Source organism: Carassius carassius, chromosome 30 (genome assembly GCF_963082965.1).
Source record: "Carassius carassius chromosome 30, fCarCar2.1, whole genome shotgun sequence".
Lineage (NCBI taxonomy): Eukaryota > Metazoa > Chordata > Actinopteri > Cypriniformes > Cyprinidae > Carassius > Carassius carassius.
In genome coordinates, this window is record NC_081784.1 from 23959537 (window position 1) to 23980656 (window position 21120).

General features: G+C 39.4%; 1 protein-coding gene and 1 pseudogene across 1 annotated transcript; both read left to right on the forward strand.

The window, feature by feature from the left end:
* Positions 1-4: 4 nt before the first annotated feature.
* On the forward strand, positions 5-5317 carry LOC132110940 (protein YIPF3-like). The gene is made up of 9 exons (XM_059518065.1): positions 5-220; positions 818-1030; positions 1240-1346; positions 1433-1478; positions 2310-2402; positions 3490-3621; positions 3735-3848; positions 3941-4064; positions 4398-5317. The coding sequence occupies exons 1-9, from the start codon at positions 149-151 to the stop codon at positions 4526-4528; spliced, it is 1032 nt and encodes a 343-aa protein (XP_059374048.1). The 5' UTR covers positions 5-148; the 3' UTR covers positions 4529-5317.
* Positions 5318-10444: 5127 nt separating this feature from the next.
* On the forward strand, positions 10445-17670 carry LOC132111202 (leucine-rich repeat-containing protein 73-like; annotated as a pseudogene).
* Positions 17671-21120: the final 3450 nt, after the last annotated feature.

Consider the following 21120-nt stretch of genomic DNA (forward strand, 5'->3'; position numbering starts at 1 on the left):
GCCATACAGCTGGCAAAACAATTCACACAAACCTTTTGATCGCTAAACCACAATGAGCACAAAAATTTAACTATAGACAGTACTGTCTTGACATTGTAGCCGGTAACCTTTATTATTATTATATTCTTGAAGCTGTTTGAGCGAAACAATGTCGGCATCTCAAGGAAGCAGAAGCACGAGCACGGAACCATGGGGCAGCTTCGAGAACAACATCATGCAGGTAATTCACCTCTGCTTATCATCATCACAGCGACAGAACTAATGAAATACACGCGTTTGTTTTTCTCTTAATCAAGCGTAGTGCGGTTTGCTCAGTCTGACCTCGAACTCTTGAAATTGTGCTGGTACAATGTATATTTTTTGTATCTTTGATATATTTACTCAGGTGTGTGTGCGTTTTCATTCACAACTTGCGCATTCCTTTATTTTACATGAAATATAATAAACTAACAACTCATCAGTGTGATATATCTGTTGTGGTAAACGAGTTTGTACACACAGGCTACTATAAAGTGGATGAGGCTAATTATTTTACAAAAAAATAAAATAAAAACTGAGACACATGCTGTTAGATTGGTATATGTACAGATAACCATGGTATTACCATTATACCATGTTAAAAAAAACCTTATTGCAGTTTAACATCCACAATATATCATAGTCTTTAGTAAACTGTGCACAAAATAAACGTGTCCTGTATGTTGTATCGTCACGTCCTCTATTACAAATGTGTAGTCGGTTTCATGAGTTTTTCACTAAATGACAGACTTGAGCCTTTTTTAACATGGTGTTGATTGTTTAATGTGACTGACCCCAGGGCAGCGGCTCGGCGGTGATCGACATGGAGAACATGGACGACACGTCCGGCTCCAGCTTTGAGGATATGGGCGAGATGCATCAGCGTATGAAGGAGGAGGAGGAGGTGACGGCCGAGGCTGCAGCTGCGGAGGAGGAGGACAGCGGAGAGGACGGAGACTTCCTCGGGGTCAAGGGCTTGAAGGGACAGCTGGGCAGACAGGTGGCCGATGAGGTGAGAGAGGGATAGGAACTTGTTTCATTCGCTTGATGATTCACATGAGCTTCAAATGAGGTATCAAGCACATTTGGATATGAGTGATTAACTCTACTGTGAAATCTTTATTTACACCGTTTACATTTTGGTTGTGTCTAACGTTCCTGTAAATAGTTCTGTTTGGCTCTGTGTAGACGAGAGTACTAATATATGTTGTATTCACACAGGTATGGCAGGCAGGAAAGCGACAGGCCTCAAAAGCATTTAATCTGTACGCCAATATTGACATTCTCCGGCCGTACTTTGACGTTGAGCCTATTCAAGTCAGAAACCGGTAAGATGTATGTCAGGCTTTCTAACGATGTCTGTTGCTGCAGCATCACTGATTCTGGCTCCGTTAACCAACTGCTTGATCCACAGATTGATCGAATCCTTGATCCCGGTCCGCATGATCAACTTTCCACAGGTGAGACACTTGATCATTTTAGCTGTAAGCAAGAAACAACAGAAAGCAAGTTTAATTGTATTGGAAGAGCAGCGTAGTGGCATCCGGGAGCGAGAGAGATTAATATTATTATCTCTATAAAGTCCACTGTATCATATTTGAAACACAACTTTCTGATGCCTCTAAATTATCAACATAATTAAAAGGTGTTGTACATAATCTACTACATTTTTTCTGTTTACTGACTATGAATTTATACTTTTATTAAGTAAATGGTCTTTTAGTATAGTTGTAAAAATGTGGTGTTACGTCTTTTTGCAGATTTTTACAGATTTTTTATAAATAAACGTAAAAATAACTTTGATATTGTTTGTATTATTACAAGATGAACAGTTACTGGACTGATTAGAAAAAGTTCATGTTTAAATGTGAGTATCAGATATGATCATCAGGCTTTTGAGGACTGTTTATTTGATTATTTATCAGTCGTCATTGTATTGCATTGCATTATATGTTTGATCATAGTTTTATCATCTTACTAATTATTAGGAGCTATAGTGTGTAAACAAATGTGTGTTTTTTTACTGTTATTTATTTTCTCTTGCAGGCTTTACATGGTTATTTAATTAACATTTGATTTAGTTTCAAGGTTTTTGAAAAGCTAAACTGATCAGTGCAGACCTGTAACAGCAGTTATGAGTATTTTGCTTCATCCGTTTTTTTCTTCATTCAATCTTTTATTTTCTCTTGCAAGCTTTACATGGTTATTTAATTAACATTTGATTTAGTTTCAAGGTTTTAGCTAAGCTAAACTGAAAAGCTAAACAGTTTTTTTTAATCTTTTAAACCTAGAAAGTTGCTGGAGAGCTGTATGGACCAATGATGCTGGTGTTCACTATGGTGGCTATCCTGCTCCATGGCATGAAGACATCAGGAACCGTCATTGTGAGCAACTTTCCACTGTTAAAATTTCACATTGTGAAATTTTTTTCTTTCTCTTCTCCTGAAAAATCAAGATTCTTTGTCATTTTGGTTTTACTCTTTTGCAAGTAGTCTGAGAAGTACAGCCAAAACCCTGTTTTAATATAAAATAAGAGCAAATACACATTACAAATACACATAATATACAAATTCAACAAGCAGTGCTTTGTTTCTCAGGTACTGTACGTGTATTTAGCAGTAGCATTCAAGAAATCAAATGAACAGATATAAAATTAAAACACTATATACACTCCACTGAATAAATTATACATTGATTCTTATTTAAGCAACTGTATTAAAGTCAGTGAGCGGTGAGTGATTTTTTTTTTCTCTTTGTGTTTTATAAACATAATTCTGTTATCATTTATTCTCTATAAAGCTGTTTTAAACCTAAATGAATTTCTTTCTTCTGTTGAACATAACAGTTATTTTGAAGAACGTGGGTAACCGAACAGTTGCTGGTTCACAGTGACTTCAATAGTATTTTTTCCCCACTATAAAAGTCTGTGTGGACCAGCAACTGTTTGGTTACCCACGTTCTTCAGAATGTCTTCGTTTGTGTTCAACAGAAGAAAGAAATGCAGTTTTGGGACAACATGTGAGTGAATGAACAATGACAGAAATTACATTTTAGGGTGAACTATCCCTTTAAAGAGCGGCAGCATGTGTAATATTATTAGCCTGCACGCATCTAATATACAGACATGCATTCGTTTTTCTCTCAACTGTTTTCTTTCTATTCAGACACAACAACTTTTCAGAACAGCATAAATGTTTAACTGGCAAGTTAATAATAAACTTTAGTGACTGCGAATACGCACAGTGTCCCGTTGAGTGTAACTCTACCATTGTGTTAACATCTGATGTGAGTGTATTTGACGTCGTACAGTATATTGAGACAGAGCGTCAGATCTGCAGCTGATAGAATGTGTGCTGTAGTACGATATTTCTTTTAAAAGCAGATCATGGAGACATTTTACTGGTCCATGATCAAAGATTGTGATATTGCACACCCTTATGATCAAATATATCTGTTTGTTTGTTGAAACAGAGAGAGGGCACGCTGATGGGAACTGCCATTGGAACCTGTTTTGGATACTGGCTGGGAGTGTCCTCCTTCATCTATTTCCTTGCTTACCTGTGCAACGCTCAGATTACCATGCTGCAGATGTTGTCTTTGCTAGTACGTACCTCACATTTCCCATGAAGAGAGTAGATGACATGCCCACTTCATGTTAGGGCTGTTTAGCTTGCGGTTTGTTTAGAGTTGGTGTCTCATATCATCTTTGTTTTCAGGGTTATGGTCTCTTTGGCCACTGTACGGTCCTTTTCATCACTTACAATGTCCACTTCCACTCGCTCTTCTACATTCTCTGGCTGGTGATTGGAGGACTCTCTACTCTTCGCATGGTAAAGAAAAAATGAACGAGGGCTGAGATTATGCATGTATTACTGTCACCATATCATATTTTATCTGCATTGATTTGTTGTCGTTCTTGCAGGTGGCTGTGCTGATTTCCCGAACTGTTGGTCCGAGTCCTCGCCTCATCTTGTGTGGGACCCTGGCAGCTCTTCACATGCTTTTTCTGCTCTATCTGCACTTTGCTTACCATAAGATGGTTGAAGGTAAGACGTGAGTCTTGAGAGCATGCTAAAATTCAGCTGAACAAATTAAATCCATTTCACATTTTAATACCAATAAAATCAAAAGCACAGTTAAAATCTAGTAAAATTTGTAACCTTCTTATGTAAATAATGTAAGACAATCCTGTCCACTGATGAAGCACAAATGTATCCACTGCAGCGCAACATTTCTGTCACACATTTCAGTCCAGCTGGTATGACCTTTTAGTGTTAGTGCCAAAATCCCCTCAAAAAGGGTCATGATCAAAAGCCAAAGCTACAGTCAGGATTGTGCAGTGTTACAGGGGTCGTCATTGTTGTGTCTTTCTGTTTCAGTTATTCTGGACACCTTGGAAGGACCTAACATCCCACCCATCCAGAGAGTGGCCAGAGATGTTCCCGTTGTTGCAAATGCTGTTGTAAATGCCACCATCCAGTCAATAGCTGCAGTTGTACAGTCACAGTGATTATGTATATGTATTGGTCCAGTGAGGCTGGTGTACATATGTAGGGTCAGGGCAACACAAAATCATGGAGCAGTCTCAGTTGAGCACCTTAGGTCTGAGCTCAGTTTGTATCTCATCTGTTGTTCCTGACGCTTTCGAACAGACCTAAAAGGGTGGCTTCACTTGATTTTGGCTCGCATTATTATGAGACAATTTTGACACACTATCCCGTTCACTCTACACTTGTCTTAATGCATTTTTGTTAAGGGTCACAGTACATATGACCTAATATTAGAACGGTTTACTCAGAATGTGTAAGTATTCCTTAAGGATGCTGATACTAATTCTTCAGAAACCCTGTTGACATTAAATGCAGCTTGCTGTTTGCACTGATTGTCCTCACAGACTGTCTCGGTTTAAGAGTGATCATTTTTTGTAGATATTTTCACAGTTGCAAAGGAAGTCTTTATCAAGACTCGATAGAGAAATCTTGACCAGAAAGCAAAGTGCATAGAAATATAGAAATGCAATGATATTTAATTTGAAGATGAGAAAGATTGTTATGGAGCATGCAAACTTTTTTTTTTCTTCCTAATCCGTATTTAGCCAGCCATTGTGGTGCAGTCTGATTCCTGCTATTTAAAGCTATGGTTTCGGCTCTCTCATTATGTTGTCTTCTACGTGTGAGCTTCTTATTTAAAGGGTTCTTGTGAAGAAGAGAAAATAAAGAAATGTTTTTGTCCTTATTTGTGATCAGAATATATGTTTATTACTTTGAATTTAGACTCATATTAAAGTGATTAAATAATACACACAGTATTTTGTATTAATACTGCACATAACAGTAGCTGATGCTCTGTACAGTAACATTTGCCAAACCTAACGATGGTCACAACTCAAATCATTTGACTTAGCTTTTAAAAGTAATGGAAATAGTTTCATAGATGTTGATGCACCTGTAATGTACAACTCTAGATATGCATTTACTGAGAGTCAGTGAACTGTACTGTAGGAACATCCATGGTTTATACACACTCTCCTGCAACTTGGTTTATTAGGTACACATGTTCAACTGCTCGTTAATGCAAATATCTAATCAGACAATCACACAGCAGTAAATACATGGTCAAGCCGATCTGCTGAAGTTTAAACCGAGCATCAGAATGAGGATGAAAGCTGGTCCAGGTGACTTTGAATGTGGCATGACCAGACCAGCATGGTCCCCAACATTCTGCTATTATCTCAATTTGAATTTCGTACATGCCAACATTAGTGTCACACGGTCATGACTAACCAGCTCTCTTCTTAACATCGGTACAGAAATCAGTGATCTGATTAGCCAGTGCTTATCCTGGGATCCAACCATACGGCTGACGTTAGAGCAGATGTTACAACATGAGTTAGTTAGAAATGATCTACACTGGAGAGTAGGGCTGCACGATGTGTCGTTTAAGCATCGATATCGCGATGTACGAATCCACGATAGTCACATTGCAGGATGTGCGATGCAGGCTGTCGTAGTTGATCTGTTATTCATTAACTGTACGGGCCAGCTACTCCCCGGCCCTTGACGAATGTGATTCGCAGATTAATTGCACAGCTTAACCATCATAGAGTGAAAGTTTTTTCATTGACAGGACTGAAAAACACATGCAAGTTTAACAGGGCAGAGAGAGAGAGAGCGCGAGAGAGACACAGAGAGAGCGCGCGAGAGAGACAGAGAGGGAGAGAGAGCGCGCGCGAGAGAGAGACAGAGAGAGAAAGAGAGCGCGCGCGAGAGAGACAGACAGAGAGCGCGCGAGAGAAAGACAGAGAGAGAGCGTGCGCGAGAGAGACAGAGAGAGAGAGAGCGCGCGCGAGAGAGACAGAGAGAGAGCGAGCCGTCTACAAACAACAGGAGCGCTGTCTTGCTCTCCCTCCCTCCCGCATATTAATCAATTGACGCGATGGTGTCGATGTTTAAATAATTTAAAATGAGAATGTAAGTGTGCTCACCCCATTTTTGTTTGTAAAAAAAATATCGCAATATATATCGCAGAAAAATAAAATATTGCAATGTCATTTTTTCCCAATATCGTGCAGCCCTACTGGAGAGGTGAAGGAGTTTTCCAGTGTGTAACAGGCAAAGTAGGAAACTACATTAATGCTGTCATATATCTTCAGTTCAAGATTATTTGTAATAGAGTTCATTTTAATATTCTTGTTCTACTAAGAAAGAAAAAAAGAGACTAGGATGCAATAGACAATGTGAAGAATTTTCTTGCTTTTCTTATCCATCTGGACCATCCAGTCTAGAAAAAGCAGACTGGATTAAACACAGGGTTGGATGAATGTGATCCTGACAGGGATCAGAGAGCTCAGAGCCTATATACAGTATGTGTATATATTCATAAATTTAGATGCACGTCTACAGAATATAGACATATATAGCTATGCATGTTGATTGAGTTATATGTTCAGTGTGATTGCAGTGATCAGGGTAAGTTAAGGTGAGTCCTTACACTGGGCAGCATTAGGAATTAATTGTGTTTGTTTCATTCAGGGCTCACATTTCCATGCTCTCACTGAGGTGGTCATGAAGACAGGGTCATGTAACCAGACACGCTCTGGGTACAATTGTTTATACTATCCACCTTCACATCCTCAGACTGTTGCTTACAGAAAGACAAGAGACATGCATGTGGATCCATTAAATATATTATTCACAAGACCCACCTGAGCTGCAGCTGGATGAATATTATTTGTGCATACATATGAACAATGGCTAACAACAAAGTTTTTTTTTATATACATATTTATATTAGTAGCAAACAAGTGAACATAATAATACTGACACACATTCAGACAAGAATCAATTATATGAAGTACATTTTAACTCTATAAAGCCTAATGTATCTTATTTGAAACACAAAATTATTTAATTTTTATAATTTTATAAAGTGTGAACACTTCTGGACTGAAGCAAATTGATTATTCATACATCATTTTTAGAAATGCTAAAATATGAGTATCAAATATGACACATCAGGCTTTTGAGGAACATTTGTACATCGCTCAATCATTGTATTGCATTACTTTATGTTTTGTGAGATAATAGAGTGACAACTGATATTTATATCCATTTTATGTAAGTAGTCTACTGTTATGAAATCTCATTGATTTACATGTCATGTAATCAGAATTTTATCTGACTTTTTTGCCCATATAAACATCATCAACTGCACCAAACTGGATATTTTCGTTCAGTTTGGGCCTCTGATTAAAACTGTGGTGTTTTTTCTCCTTGAGTATGAGTTTTTTTCTTTCTTCATTTCTTTCTTTCTTTTTTAATGCATTTTTTATTTATTTATTTATTTTTTAATTTATTAGATGTCTCATTAAAAATAAAAATACATTTAATGTATCAGATATTACAGGGTTAACTGTCAGAACAAAAGCCTTTTTTCGTCAGGGCAATTGTAACATGTTGTGTAAATTGTAAATACTGTTTGTTTACATTTTTGATGTTTTACAAGTTGCTTTGTTTCAAATAACATATAAGTTATTTTGTGTTAAAATGTTTATATTTTGTTGCAAAATCCATAGGTATTTTTCCATTGTGACAATTTACATCCCACTACAGCTAAATCAACTGTAAATATTAAAATAATCTATATATTACATTATATATATATTCCTGACTAATACTACAACTACTATATAGTAGTAGTAGTGAGGACTTGTCAGTATGTATAGAAACTCACTTTCTGAAATAAGATGAAGTTCACAGTCAGGATCTAGACCGTATCATAGTTCTGAGACTGCTCTCCTTAGAGTTACAAATGATCTGCTCTTATCATCTGATCGTGGGTGTATCTCTCTATTAGTTTTATTGGATCTTAGTGCTGCGTTTGACACAATTGACCACAACATTCTTTTGCATAGACTTGAATACTTTGTTGGCATCAGTGGAAGTGCATTAGCATGGTTTAAATCGTACTTATATGACCGCCATCAGTTCGTAGCAGTGAATGAAGATGTATCCTATCGATCACAAGTGCAGTATGGAGTACCTCAAGGCTCAGTACTAGGGCCGCTACTCTTCACGCTTTATATGTTACCCTTGGGAGATATCATCAGGAAACATGGTGTTAGCTTTCACTGTCATGCTGATGATACTCAGCTCTATATTTCTTCGCAGCCCGGTGAAACACACCAATTTGAAAAACTAATGGATTGCATAGTCGATATAAAAAACTGGATGACGAGTAATTTCTTACTGCTAAATTCTGAAAAAACAGAGGTGTTAATTATAGGACCTAAAAACTCTGCTTGTAATAACCTAGAACACTGTCTAAGACTTGATGGTTGCTCTGTCAATTCTTCATCATCAGTTAGGAACCTAGGTGTGCTACTTGATCGCAATCTTTCCTTAGAAAGCCACGTTTCTAGCATTTGTAAAACTGCATTTTTCCATCTCAAAAATATATCTAAATTACGGCCTATGCTCTCAATGTCAAATGCAGAAATGTTAATCCATGCATTTATGACCTCAAGGTTAGATTATTGTAATGCTTTATTGGGTGGTTGTTCTGCACGCTTAGTAAACAAACTACAGCTAGTCCAAAATGCAGCAGCAAGAGTTCTTACTAGAACCAGGAAGTATGACCATATTAGCCCGGTCCTGTCAACACTGCACTGGCTCCCTATCAAGCATCGCATAGATTTTAAAATATTGCTTATTACCTATAAAGCCCTGAATGGTTTAGCACCTCAGTATTTGAATGAGCTCCTTTTACATTATAATCCTCTACGTCCGCTACGTTCTCAAAACTCAGGCAATTTGATAATACCTAGAATATCAAAATCAACTGCAGGCGGCAGATCCTTTTCCTATTTGGCGCCCAAACTCTGGAATAACCTACCTAACATTGTTCGGGAGGCAGACACACTCTTGCAGTTTAAATCTAGATTAAAGACCCATCTCTTTAACCTGGCATACACATAACATACTAATATGCTTTTATTATCCAAATCCGTTAAAGGATTTTTAGGCTGCATTAATTAGGTAAACCGGAACCGGAAACACTTCCCATAACAGCCTATGTACTTGCTACATCATTAGAAGAATGGCATCTACGCTAATATTTGTCTGTTTCTCTCTTGTTCCGAGGTCACCGTGGCCACCAGATCCAGTCTGTGTCCAGATCAGAGGGTCACTGCAGTCACCCGGATCCAGTACGTATCCAGACCAGATGCTGGATCAGCACCTAGAAAGGACCTCTACATCCCTGAAAGACAGCGGAGACCAGGACAACTAGAGCCCCAGATACAGATCCCCTGTAAAGACCTTGTCTCAGAGGAGCACCAGGACAAGACCACGGGAAACAGATGATTCTTCTGCACAATCTGACTTTGCTGCAGTCTGGAATTGAACTACTGGTTTCGTCTGGTCAGAGGAGAACTGGCCCCCCAACTGAGCCTGGCTTCTCCCAAGGTTTTTTTCTCCATTCTGTCACCGATGGAGTTTCGGTTCCTTGCCGCTGTCGCCTCTGGCTTGCTTAGTTGGGGACACTTCATCTACAGCGATATCGTTGACTTGATTGCAAATAAATGCACAGATACTATTTAACTGAACAGAGATGACATAACTGAATCCAATGATGAACTGCCTTTAACTATCATTTTTGCATTATTGACACTGTTTTCCTAATGAATGTTGTTCAGTTGCTTTGACGCAATGTATTTTGTTTAAAGCGCTATATAAATAAAGGTGACATTGACATTGACATTCATAGGGTGAAGTATGTGACAACTTGCCCCGGTGTTCTTTATTTCATGCAATAGATGCAACCCACTTCCAGGACACAAGTAATCATCCATACAGTGGAATAAATGTAGGCTACACTCGTTACCTCAAGAGCTCTCGCCCATTTTCCAGCCCAGCATCACCCCTCCGCGAGATCCCGAGCCTGGTGCCCTGGATTAGACATCGCGGATCCGACCTCCAGGATCCATCATGCCCGTTAATCGAGCCTGACACCTCCGCGATGCTGCCGGGCTCTATTCAGATCACGGGAGAGGCGCTGTCCGGTAAGCGACAGTCTGAAGGAGAACCGCGTGCTTCTGCTGTCGGTGCGCGGTTGTCAGCTGTCTGACCGGGACTTCGGCCGCGTGTGTCGCAGTGTGGCGGAGTCTCTCTCTCTCTCGCAGCTGAACCTGAACCTTGGCGTGGTGTCCACCGTCGGCCGGACCCAGCAGCTGGCAGATGCTCTGAGGACCAACACATCCCTTCTGACCCTCTTGTGAGTGCTTCCTTTTTATTATCATCATCGCGCATAGTTTACTGTCAGCCAGTCAATAAACAGAATTAAAGTGAAGAAGGGAATCGAGACATTTCGAAAACACGGTAGCCTATCACACTGGTGGGATTTCAGCATTTCTCTCAATTGTTTTATATATAGTTCTTAATTTTCTTAAACGTACTAGGCTATATAAAGTATAGATATTATTTGTGTTTATAAAATTAAAGTTTGAAGGACTTCCATTGACCTACATTGTTAGAAAGTTTGCTATCCAGGTCCAATGGATTTCGATTATGTCACTTTAATGAGGCTGGTCGTGTTTCTCAGATCGTTTGCATACTGAATTGTGATTGGTCTTTTCACAAACTCATGTTTTTTTTTTTTTTTTTTTTTTTTTGTAATCGCCTGCATAGGGAAATATAGGCCTAACAATCCCTGTCTGCTCCGTCTATTTTTAACATGGTTTTCAGTGCTTCCCACAGCTATAGAAATAAGAAATATACTTGTGGTGGTAGCCAGGTGGAAAATCATCCTATTACCAACACATGTGACAAATAATGTGTGAATTTTAATAATATTTGTATTTCTTCAAATTCATTTTAATTACAGGCTTCTGATACATTTTATTTTACATTGTTGTGCATTGCAAATTATTACAGCATTTAATTGGCAGAGTTCTCCTTGCTTTGTCATATAATGTCCAAGTAAAGTCTATGTGTGTGAAACACTGTTTTTTCCCCCCTGTAATTCCTATAATTTTACAGAGATGTACAACTTCTGTTGGTGGTGGTCTCATAGTGATTTCACCTCTAATTTCTAATTAGTTCAAATAATTGCTTCAAAAAGCCACACATAATCCACAATTTGTTTATTCTCTTACACGGCTGACAGAAAACAAGAGCTGAGTGTCCTGACAACAGCAATTGGGGTTCTGCAGCTCCATAAAAAAAAAAAAAAAAAAAAAAAAAAAAAAAATTATATATATATATATATATATATATATATATATATATATATATATATATATATTATTATTATTTTTATTTTTGTTTTTTTTAATGCAGAACCAATACTTGAGACAATTTTGCTGCTTTGAAAGCATTGTCCTTTTCTTCAAGAAATGCACAGAACATAATTTCTGTCTCTGTCTGCTTTTCCTGTGCCTTTATAGTCTCCATGGAAGTCCACTTTTAGATGCAGGACTGGTCACCCTGAATGGAGCCCTCTCCACTCACCCCTCACTGGTTTCCTTGGATTTGGGGGACTGTATGCTTGGAGATGAGGCAGTTCATCTCATTTGTCGCATGTTTCCTCCAGATGGAGCCAAATCGGGTAAAACATCAGTTCTTAGTGTATATTACAGCATTTTCAGTTGGTTAAATCAATACTCCAAGGCACCATTTGCATATGCTAATATGCCAGAAATATATATAGTTTGCAAAACTGACAGATTTTTGTTGCTTTCACACTTCTGCAAATCTCCCCAAACTCCACAGTTCTCTGCGCTTATAGAAAAACATGTTTTGAAACATTTTCTTCGTGGCCTGGGGCAAGAAGAACTTTTGGGTACTTGGGAATTTTTACAGAGTGTATTAAATGACTTTTGATATTCTCAACCTCGACTACAGTTAAAGGTTGGCGTGTCTATTTGTTAATGAGGAATTTGTGGACACATTCGTGTTTTTAGATTTGTGGAGTGAAAAATATTGTTTGGCATGTTGTTACTAGTGTTATAAGTGTTTTAAATGTAGTATTATTGTGATTCATTGGGTCATTATTGAGTAATTCCATGAGTTTGATGTACATGTTGTTGCTATTATGACATTTTCAATTAAATATGTATATATGTGATGAGTTTGGTTTCAAAATGAGAGAAGCACCTTTCTTTTTTTTATTATTTTATTTTATTTTATTTAGTTTCCGCCAAAATCAGTCTTGCATCTGGTCAGTATTGAAAAATCTATTTTTAATTTTACGCAAAATGCAATATTCGCACTTATTAGGTCATGTTTTCTCCCTTTTTTCCAGACCGCGACAAACATCACTCTCCCTTTTTTGCAGAATGCGATATATGCTCTTACCCTAAACAGAAACAACCAATCCAAGTGCACCATTCCACGCACTGTAAACAGAAACAACCAATCACAGTGCACCATTCCACGCACTATAAACAGAAACAACCAATCACAGCGCACCATTCCACGCACTGTAAACAGAAACAACCAATCACAGCGCACCATTCCACGCACTGTAAACAGAAACAACCAATCACAGCGCGCCATTCCACGCACTGTAAACAGAAACAACCAATCACAGCGCACCATTCCACGCACTGTAAACTGAAACAACCAATCACAGCGCACCATTCCACGCACTGTAAACAGAAACAACCAATCACAGCGCACCATTCCACGCACTGTAAACAGAAACAACCAATCACAGCGCACCATTCCACGCACTGTAAACAGAAACAACCAATCACAGCGCGCCATTCCACGCACTGTAAACTGAAACAACCAATCACAGCGCACCATTCCACGCACCGTAAACAGAAACAACCAATCACAGCGCACCATTCCACGCACCGTAAACAGAAACAACCAATCACAGCGCACCATTCCACGCACCGTAAACAGAAACAACCAACCACAGCGCACCATTCCACGCACCGTAAACAGAAACAACAGATGGAAATTATTCAGATGGAAATTATTCAGATGCATTTAATACACAGAGTCATAGATCAGTGACAAGCAACGCTATATCGCTTTCATTAGATGAATCGCATTCGATTATGAGCGCGATATTGTGTAGCTTGTCAGTGTTAGTGTTTTTATTAATGACATTTATGTTTTTGTTAATAGCCTACAGCACATAGCACTAGTCAACTAAATTAATATAACATGGCAAAGATGAATGCACTTTTGGAAGTTGACTGTAAGGGAAATGTCATTTTGGAATTTCTGTGGTCTAATGTGATGTTATTCATGATTACATTTTATTTTATTGCTGTAATTAATTTATAGCATTAACAAGATGACCCGTTGAATTCATTTTGGAAGTGATGACTGGTGGATGTATTTTTAGTCCAGTACTGTATATAAGTATTGATTATGATATAATATAATTAGTATTGACCAAGTTCAGAGGCTGTATATGTGGATCAACTTACTATGTTGTGTATTTTCATCAGTTTCAATATGAAAAAGAACTTTCATATTGATTTGAATTTTAATCCTATTATAACCTAAATATGCTATGTGAAAGTTTGAAACAGAAAATAGTGGTTTTGATCTTGCCACTTTGTTGGTAAAGAAAACCTATTTTTACTCAAATTAATCAAAATGGATTTATTGCGTTTTGGAACCAAACTGTCTCTCTCTCTTTCTCTCTATAAATATGTGTGTGTATTATATATATATATATATATATATATATATATATATATATATATATAATGACAATTTCAATTATAAATATATCAGCACGCAGAGCTGGGCTCGACTGGCCATCGCCGTGGCTCATAGCTCACAGTTACGGGTCCTCAACCTCGACTACAACCTCTTAGGTGAGCTCAGTTTTGACGTATGGATGTATGCTGATACATAGTTATATTTTCCTTTTTAATCAGTATTAATAAGCTCAATAGTTTACTAAACATTTGTAAAGTTAATTGTGTGTCTTAGTTTGATATAAATCTATTTAAGAATTAATTCAAGGAAGCAAATCTTTGCCTGAAGTACAGGGGATGGTGTAGATGTTATATATGTTGAGACATTTATTTGAATGAAACCAAGTGTGCAAATCTTTCTGCCGGAGAAATGCTGGGTTTGCACTTTGAAAAGCACTTGGTTTGCACCTTGCATTTAGAGTCTCTGTCTCAGCTTTTCCGATGCCTGTGCTTTCCAGGGGATCACATCGCTGGGATGCTGGCTGTCTCTGTCGCATCCAGTCGAACTCTTGAAGTCCTGGACTTGGAGGGAACCGGCCTCACCAATCAGTCCGCACAGGTACATTCCAAACTTAGAAGTGCTTCATGAAACATGGGGCCTTTTGACTATATTTATTTCTTAACATTTACATTATATAAAGAGTATCATAATAAAATGCAGGCTGATAACAATAAAGGGCTCAGAATTCCACAGAAGAAAGAAGTGATGAGAATTTTCATTTTTTAGGTTAATTGGGAAGGAAGAAAATAGTATGATCTCCAAAATGTTAATGCACATTAAAATCCAATTCTAAATTCATTACCATTCCTGCATCACAGATACTATTTACTTGATGATTTAAATGAGTGATGAATTATGTGTAAGATCATGTGGTGAGGAAGTGCTGTGTGATGCATGTAATGTAATGTAATCTGTGCAGTGGCTTCGCTCATTTTGCCCTTGATAGGAGATGTAGATCAGATATAAACCAGATGAGTAATCCAAAAGCTTTTCCTATCCCCACCTGCATGAAAAATAGCACTGTGGGGGAAAATAATGGATTAAGCACAGCTTTAAGCCATAATTCCTCTGTAACCCTCTTGTGACTGCGGCCTCATTTGATTATATTTCTCCTGCGAAACAAAAAAATGAGATGTTAAACTGAATGTCTGGGTTTATAAATCTTTATATGTGTTTCATGAAAGAAGGTCAAAACAACACCACTTATCAGTAAACAGATAAACTATTACTTTAGAAGCTCTCTCATCTTTTCCGTTTTCTTAAAACTGTGAACGTGAGGTCGAATATTTCATAATTCTCCACTAGAGGGCAAAGTTGTACAGGAAATGTCTTATTCATGCTCTCAGTGTTGCTTTTCACACTTCCATGTGAGTTGTGCTTCATACATTGTTATTCTTTTGACAGTAGATATGTTTTTCGCTAATGTGACTGCACCTTAAGGCATACAAACACTCATCATTTATTATATTCTACTAATTGTCCACCAATTGCATGCTTATTTATTGAATATTTTGTCTAATTTAGAGGTCTTTTGAACTATAATTGCTCGATGTTCCAGTAGTGAACCCTCCTTAACAGCAGAGTTCCGGACTAGTATATACCTAAGAACATGAATTGACGTGTTTTGCCAGATCAGGTTATCTGCAGGATATTTAAGCTTAAATTTAAGACTTTTAAGAGCTTTTTTTAAGACCTGGACTAATAAAATTAAAATAACTGTAAAAAGCATGAGTCTTTTACAAAACCAAAAAGTTTTATAAAATGATACATTTTTATAATGCATTATATTTTTGTTTCACATTTACAGCTCTGCACGTTTCTTGTTTTGCTGATGTCAATATATGTTGACGGTAGCCATTGACTTCCATAGTAGTTCCTGCTATGGAAGTCAAAGGCTACCGTCAACTGTTTGGCTACCAGTATTCTTGTTGGTCAGGTAGCAACATCTACTTGCAACCAACAGCACAGAGATTTCATTGCACTTCATTTCCAATTCTTTACAAGCAATGTTTCATGCTTTTTCAGGCCTTTCCCTGTCTCTCTGTGATCAGGTCTTCCTAGATATGGTGGAGAACTACCCCACCCGCATCAGTCCGGAGCTGCAGCAGCAGATCTCCTCTCTGAAGGTGAGGAGGAGGAGGGTAAGGATGGAGAGGCACGCGGACGCTCGGTGCCCCCCCAGGGAGAAACCCACCTGGGTTTCCCACAGCAGTAAGGGCTGACCAGCCTCACTCTCTCTCTCAGCCTGTTCTCTTTGCTTCAAGACTGATTCATTTAAATTTCTCTTCCACTTTCTCTTTCCCTCTTTGTGTGTGGATGACTTTCCTGGAGTAACTGCTTCTAAGAGGTTGGGACAAAAGGGAAGTACAGAAACTGACATTACTCGTGCATTATTTAGGAGCGATCCTTTCTACTTTCGAAATAGAAATATGAATTGCTTATAAAGGCCAAGTTGTGAGTTTTCTGTCCGGTATATCATAAAGTCATTAGTCTTAGAGGTAAATTTGAAAGGAATAGTTCAGCCAAAAAGGATTATTCTGTCATCGCTCACCCTCATGTATCTCCAAACCTATTTGACTTTCTTTTGTGCGCAAAAGGTGAGTTTTGGAAGCAAATCCTGACCATTCATTTCCATGTAAGGAGAGTGAATGGGGACTGGAGCTGACAAAAAAGCACCTTAAAAGTATTAAACAAGTATTCCATATCACTAAAACCAATGACATTTTTACAGAAAGACTGTTATACTTATTATCAGAAGAACAGCCCAAATTTTTGTTATACGTTAAGGTTTTTTGTTCTATAGTACAGAAGTCGCATGGATTGCTTTTTTGGTACTTTTATGTTTTATTTTTTTTTGTCATTTTGTTAAAATGATAAAAAGGGACAGTGAAGACATTTACACTGTTATTTTTATTTTTTTCAAATAATTAAATTGCAATTATTCAGCAGCACATTTGTTTTTAACAATGAAAATAATACAGATATTTCCTGAGCAAATCAGGATATTAGATCATGTGACACTGAATACTGAAGCAATGGGGCTGAAACTTCACAGAAATATTTATTATCTGAAACTGTAATAACATTTCACAATATGAGTTTAAATATATTGTATTTTTGATCAAATAAATGCAGCCTAGTTAAAAATATGAACAGTAGTGTATATGATGATGGCAGGATATTCTCCAAAAATGAACTGGCTAAAAGAAAGTCAAACAGATTTGAGGGTGAATAAAAGATGAGAGAATGTGAACCATCCCTAGAAAGAAGAATCTTTAGTAGAGCTGGAATAGCCTTTTCCTGTCCTCTTCAAACATTTCAGACGTTTACCAAACTGTCTCTGACCCTTCCAGACTCCTCCAGCTCGCAGATGGTCCTGATGACTTCAGGACTGGGTGAGAGCTTTTTGGCAGAGACTGAGATGTGAAACTGGAGCTGCCCATGTTTTGTGCTTCCACCGAGACCACCAGCTAGTGCGCAACCCTTCACACTGCATAGGTCACACTGCATAGGTAGCACTTAGCGCAAGACAGTTCAAAGCTGGAGCAAAAACCTTAAACACCAAGTGACTTATAATACGCAATAGTGAATTATTTATTTGACAGATGTACAGTCTATTTATAAATGAGTATTTAACTGATAACAGTACGCTCTGTTAGATGAGCTGTATAGGGTTAATATGATGGCCTGATGCCTGAATAAATAAGTTTACACCTTTTTAAATAAAAAGATTTTTGCTCTGCTTTTTTGTTCTCGTTGTGTCTACAAACAGGATAACTGCTAAAATTAACCAGCCAAATCCTGCCCCCTTCATGTCAGGTCAGACTTAAAATTTAGGGGAAGGAATAACTATTATTCTTCGTATATACAGTGGGTGAGTGTGTGTGAGAGAGTGAGTGTGTGAGTGAGTGTGTGTGAGAGAGTGAGTGTGTGGGAATGAGTGAGAGTGCTAGTGTCTCTGTGTGTGTATGTGTCAGTGAGTGAGTGAGTGAGTGAGTGAGTGTGCGAGTGAGTGAATGTGTGAGTATGCGAGTCAGTGACTGAGTGAGTGAGTGAGTGAGTTAGTGTGTCTGAGTGAGTGTGTGGGTGAGTGAGTCAGTGAGAATGAGTGAGTGATATGTGTGAGCGAGTGAGAGTGTGTGTTTGTGTGTGTGTGTGTGTGTGTGTGTCAGTCAGTGACTGAGTGTGCGAGTGAGTGAATGTGAGTGAGTGAGTGTGTGAGATGTGTGAGCGAGTGAAAGTGTGAGAATGACTGAGTGTGTGAGAATGAGTGAGAGTGCTAGTGTGTGTGGGTGAGTGTGCGTGTGTGGGTGAGTGAGTCTGTGAGAATGAGTGAGTGATATGTGTGAGCGAGTGAGAGTGTGAGTGAGTGTGTGTGTGTGTGTGTGTGTGTGTGTGTGTGTGTAAGAGAGTGAGTGTGTGAGAATGAGTGAGAGTGCTAGTGTGTGTGTGTGTGTGATGAGTGAGTGATATGTGCGAGTGAGTGAATGTGAGTGAGTGAGTGTGTGAGATGTGTGAGCGAGTGAAAGTGAGAATGACTGAGTGTGTGATAATGAGTGAGAGTGCTTGTGTGTGTGTGTGTGTGTGTGTCAGTCAGTGACTGAGTGTGCGAGTGAGTGAATGTGTGAGTATGCGAGTCAGTGACTGAGTGTGTGAGTGAGTTAGTGTGAGTGTGTGTGTGTGTGTGTGTGTGTGTGTGTGTGTGTGTGAGTGAGTGTGCGTGTGTGGGTGTGCGTGAGTCTGTGAGAATGAGTGAGTGAGATGTGTGAGCGAGTTAGAGTGTGAGTGAGTGAGTGTGTGTGAGAGAGTGAGTGTGAGAGAGTGAGTGTGTGAGAATGAGAGAGTGCTTGTGTGTGTGTGTGTGTGTGTCAGTCAGTGAGTGAGTGAGTGTGCGAGAGTGAATGTGTGAGTATGCGAGTCAGTGACTGAATGAGTGTGTGAGTGAGTTAGTGTGAGTGAGTGAGAGAGTGAGTGTGTGTGTGAGTGAGTGTGCGTGTGTGGATGAGTCTGTGAGAATGAGTGAGTGAGATGTGTGAGCGAGTGAGTGTGTGTGTGTGAGAGTGAGTGTGTGAGAATGAGTGAGAGTGCGTGTGTGTGTGTGTCAGTCAGTGAGTGAGTGAATGTGTGAGTATTCGAGTCAGTGACTGAATGAGTGAGTGTGTGAGATGTGTGAGCGAGTGAAAGTGAGTGAGTGTGTGTGGGTGAGTCTGTGAGAATGTGTGAGCGAGTTAGAGTGTGAGTGAGTAAGTGTGTGTGAGAGAGTGAGTGTGAGAGAGTGAGTGTGTGAGAATGAGAGTGCTTGTGTGTGTGTGTGTGTGTGTGTGTGTCAGTCAGTGAGTGAGTGTGCGAGAGTGAATGTGTGAGTATGCGAGTCAGTGACTGAATGAGTATGTGAGTGAGTAGTGTGAGTGAGTGAGTGAGTGAGTGAGCGTGTGTGGGTGAGTGAGTCTGTAAGAATGAGTGAGTGAGATGTGTGAGCGAGTGAGTGTGTGTGTGAGAGATTGAGTGTGTGAGAATGAGTAAGAGTGCGTGTGTGTGTGTCAGTCAGTGAGTGAGTGTGCGAGTTAGTGACTGAATGAGTGTGTGTGTGAGTGTGTGAGATGTGTGAGCGAGTGAAAGTGAGTGAGTGAGTGTGTGTGAGAGAGTGTGTGAGAATGAGTGTGTGAGAATGAGTGAGAGTGCTAGTGTGTGTGTGTCAGTCAGTGAGTGAGTGAATGTGTGAGTATGCGAGTCAGTGACTGAAAGAGTGTGTGAGTGAGTTAGTGTGAGTGAGTGTGAGTGTGAGTGAGTGACTGTGCGTGTGTGGGTGAGTGAGTGAGCGAGTGAGCGAATAAGTGTGAGTGTGAATGAGTGTGTGAGTGAGTGTTTGAGTGAGTAAGTGTCTGTGTGAGTGAGTGAGTGAGTGAGTGAGCGAATAAGTGTGAGTGTGAATGAGTGAGTGTGTGAGAATGAGAGAGTGCTTGTGTGTGTGTGTGTGTGTGTCAGTCAGTGAGTGAGTGTGCGAGAGTGAATGTGTGAGTATGCGAGTCAGTGACTGAATGAGTGTGTGAGTGAGTTAGTGTGAGTGTGTGTGTGAGTGAGTGTGCATGTGTGGGTGAGTCTGTGAGAATGAGTGAGTGAGATGTGTGAGCGAGTGAGTGTGTGTGTGAGAGTGAGTGTGTGAGAATGAGTGAGAGTGCGTGTGTGTGTCAGTCAGTGAGTGAGTGTGCGAGTGAGTGAATGTGTGAGTATGCGAGTCAGTGACTGAATGAGTGTGTGTGTGAGTGAGTGAGTGAGTGTGTGAGATGTGTGAGCGAGTGAAAGTGAGTCAGTGAGTGTGGGTGAGGGAGTCTGTGAGAATGTGTGAGCGAGTTAGAGTGTGAGTGAGTGAGTGTGTGTGAGAGAGTGAGTGTGCGAGAGTGAATGTGTGAGTATGCGAGTCAGTGACTGAATGAGTATGTGAGTGAGTTAGTGTGAGTGAGTGAGCGTGTGTGGGTGAGTGAGTCTGTGAGAATGAGTGAGTGAGATGTGTGAGCGAGTGAGTGTGTGTGTGAGAGAGTGAGTGTGTGAGAATGAGTAAGAGTGCGTGTGTGTGTGTCAGTCAGTGAGTGAGTGTGCGAGTGAGTGAATGTGTGAGTATGCAAGTCAGTGACTGAAGGAGTGTGTGTGAGTGAGTGTGTTAGATGTGTGAGCGAGTGAAAGTGAGTGAGTGAGTGTGTGTGAGAATGAGTGTGTGAGAATGAGTGAGAGTGCTAGTGTGTGTGTGTCAGTCAGTGAGTGAGTGAATGTGTGAGTATGCGAGTCAGTGACTGAAAGAGTGTGTGAGTTAGTGTGAGTGAGTGTGTGTGTGAGTGAGTGAGTGTGCGTGTGTGGGTGAGTGAGTCTGTGAGAATGAGTG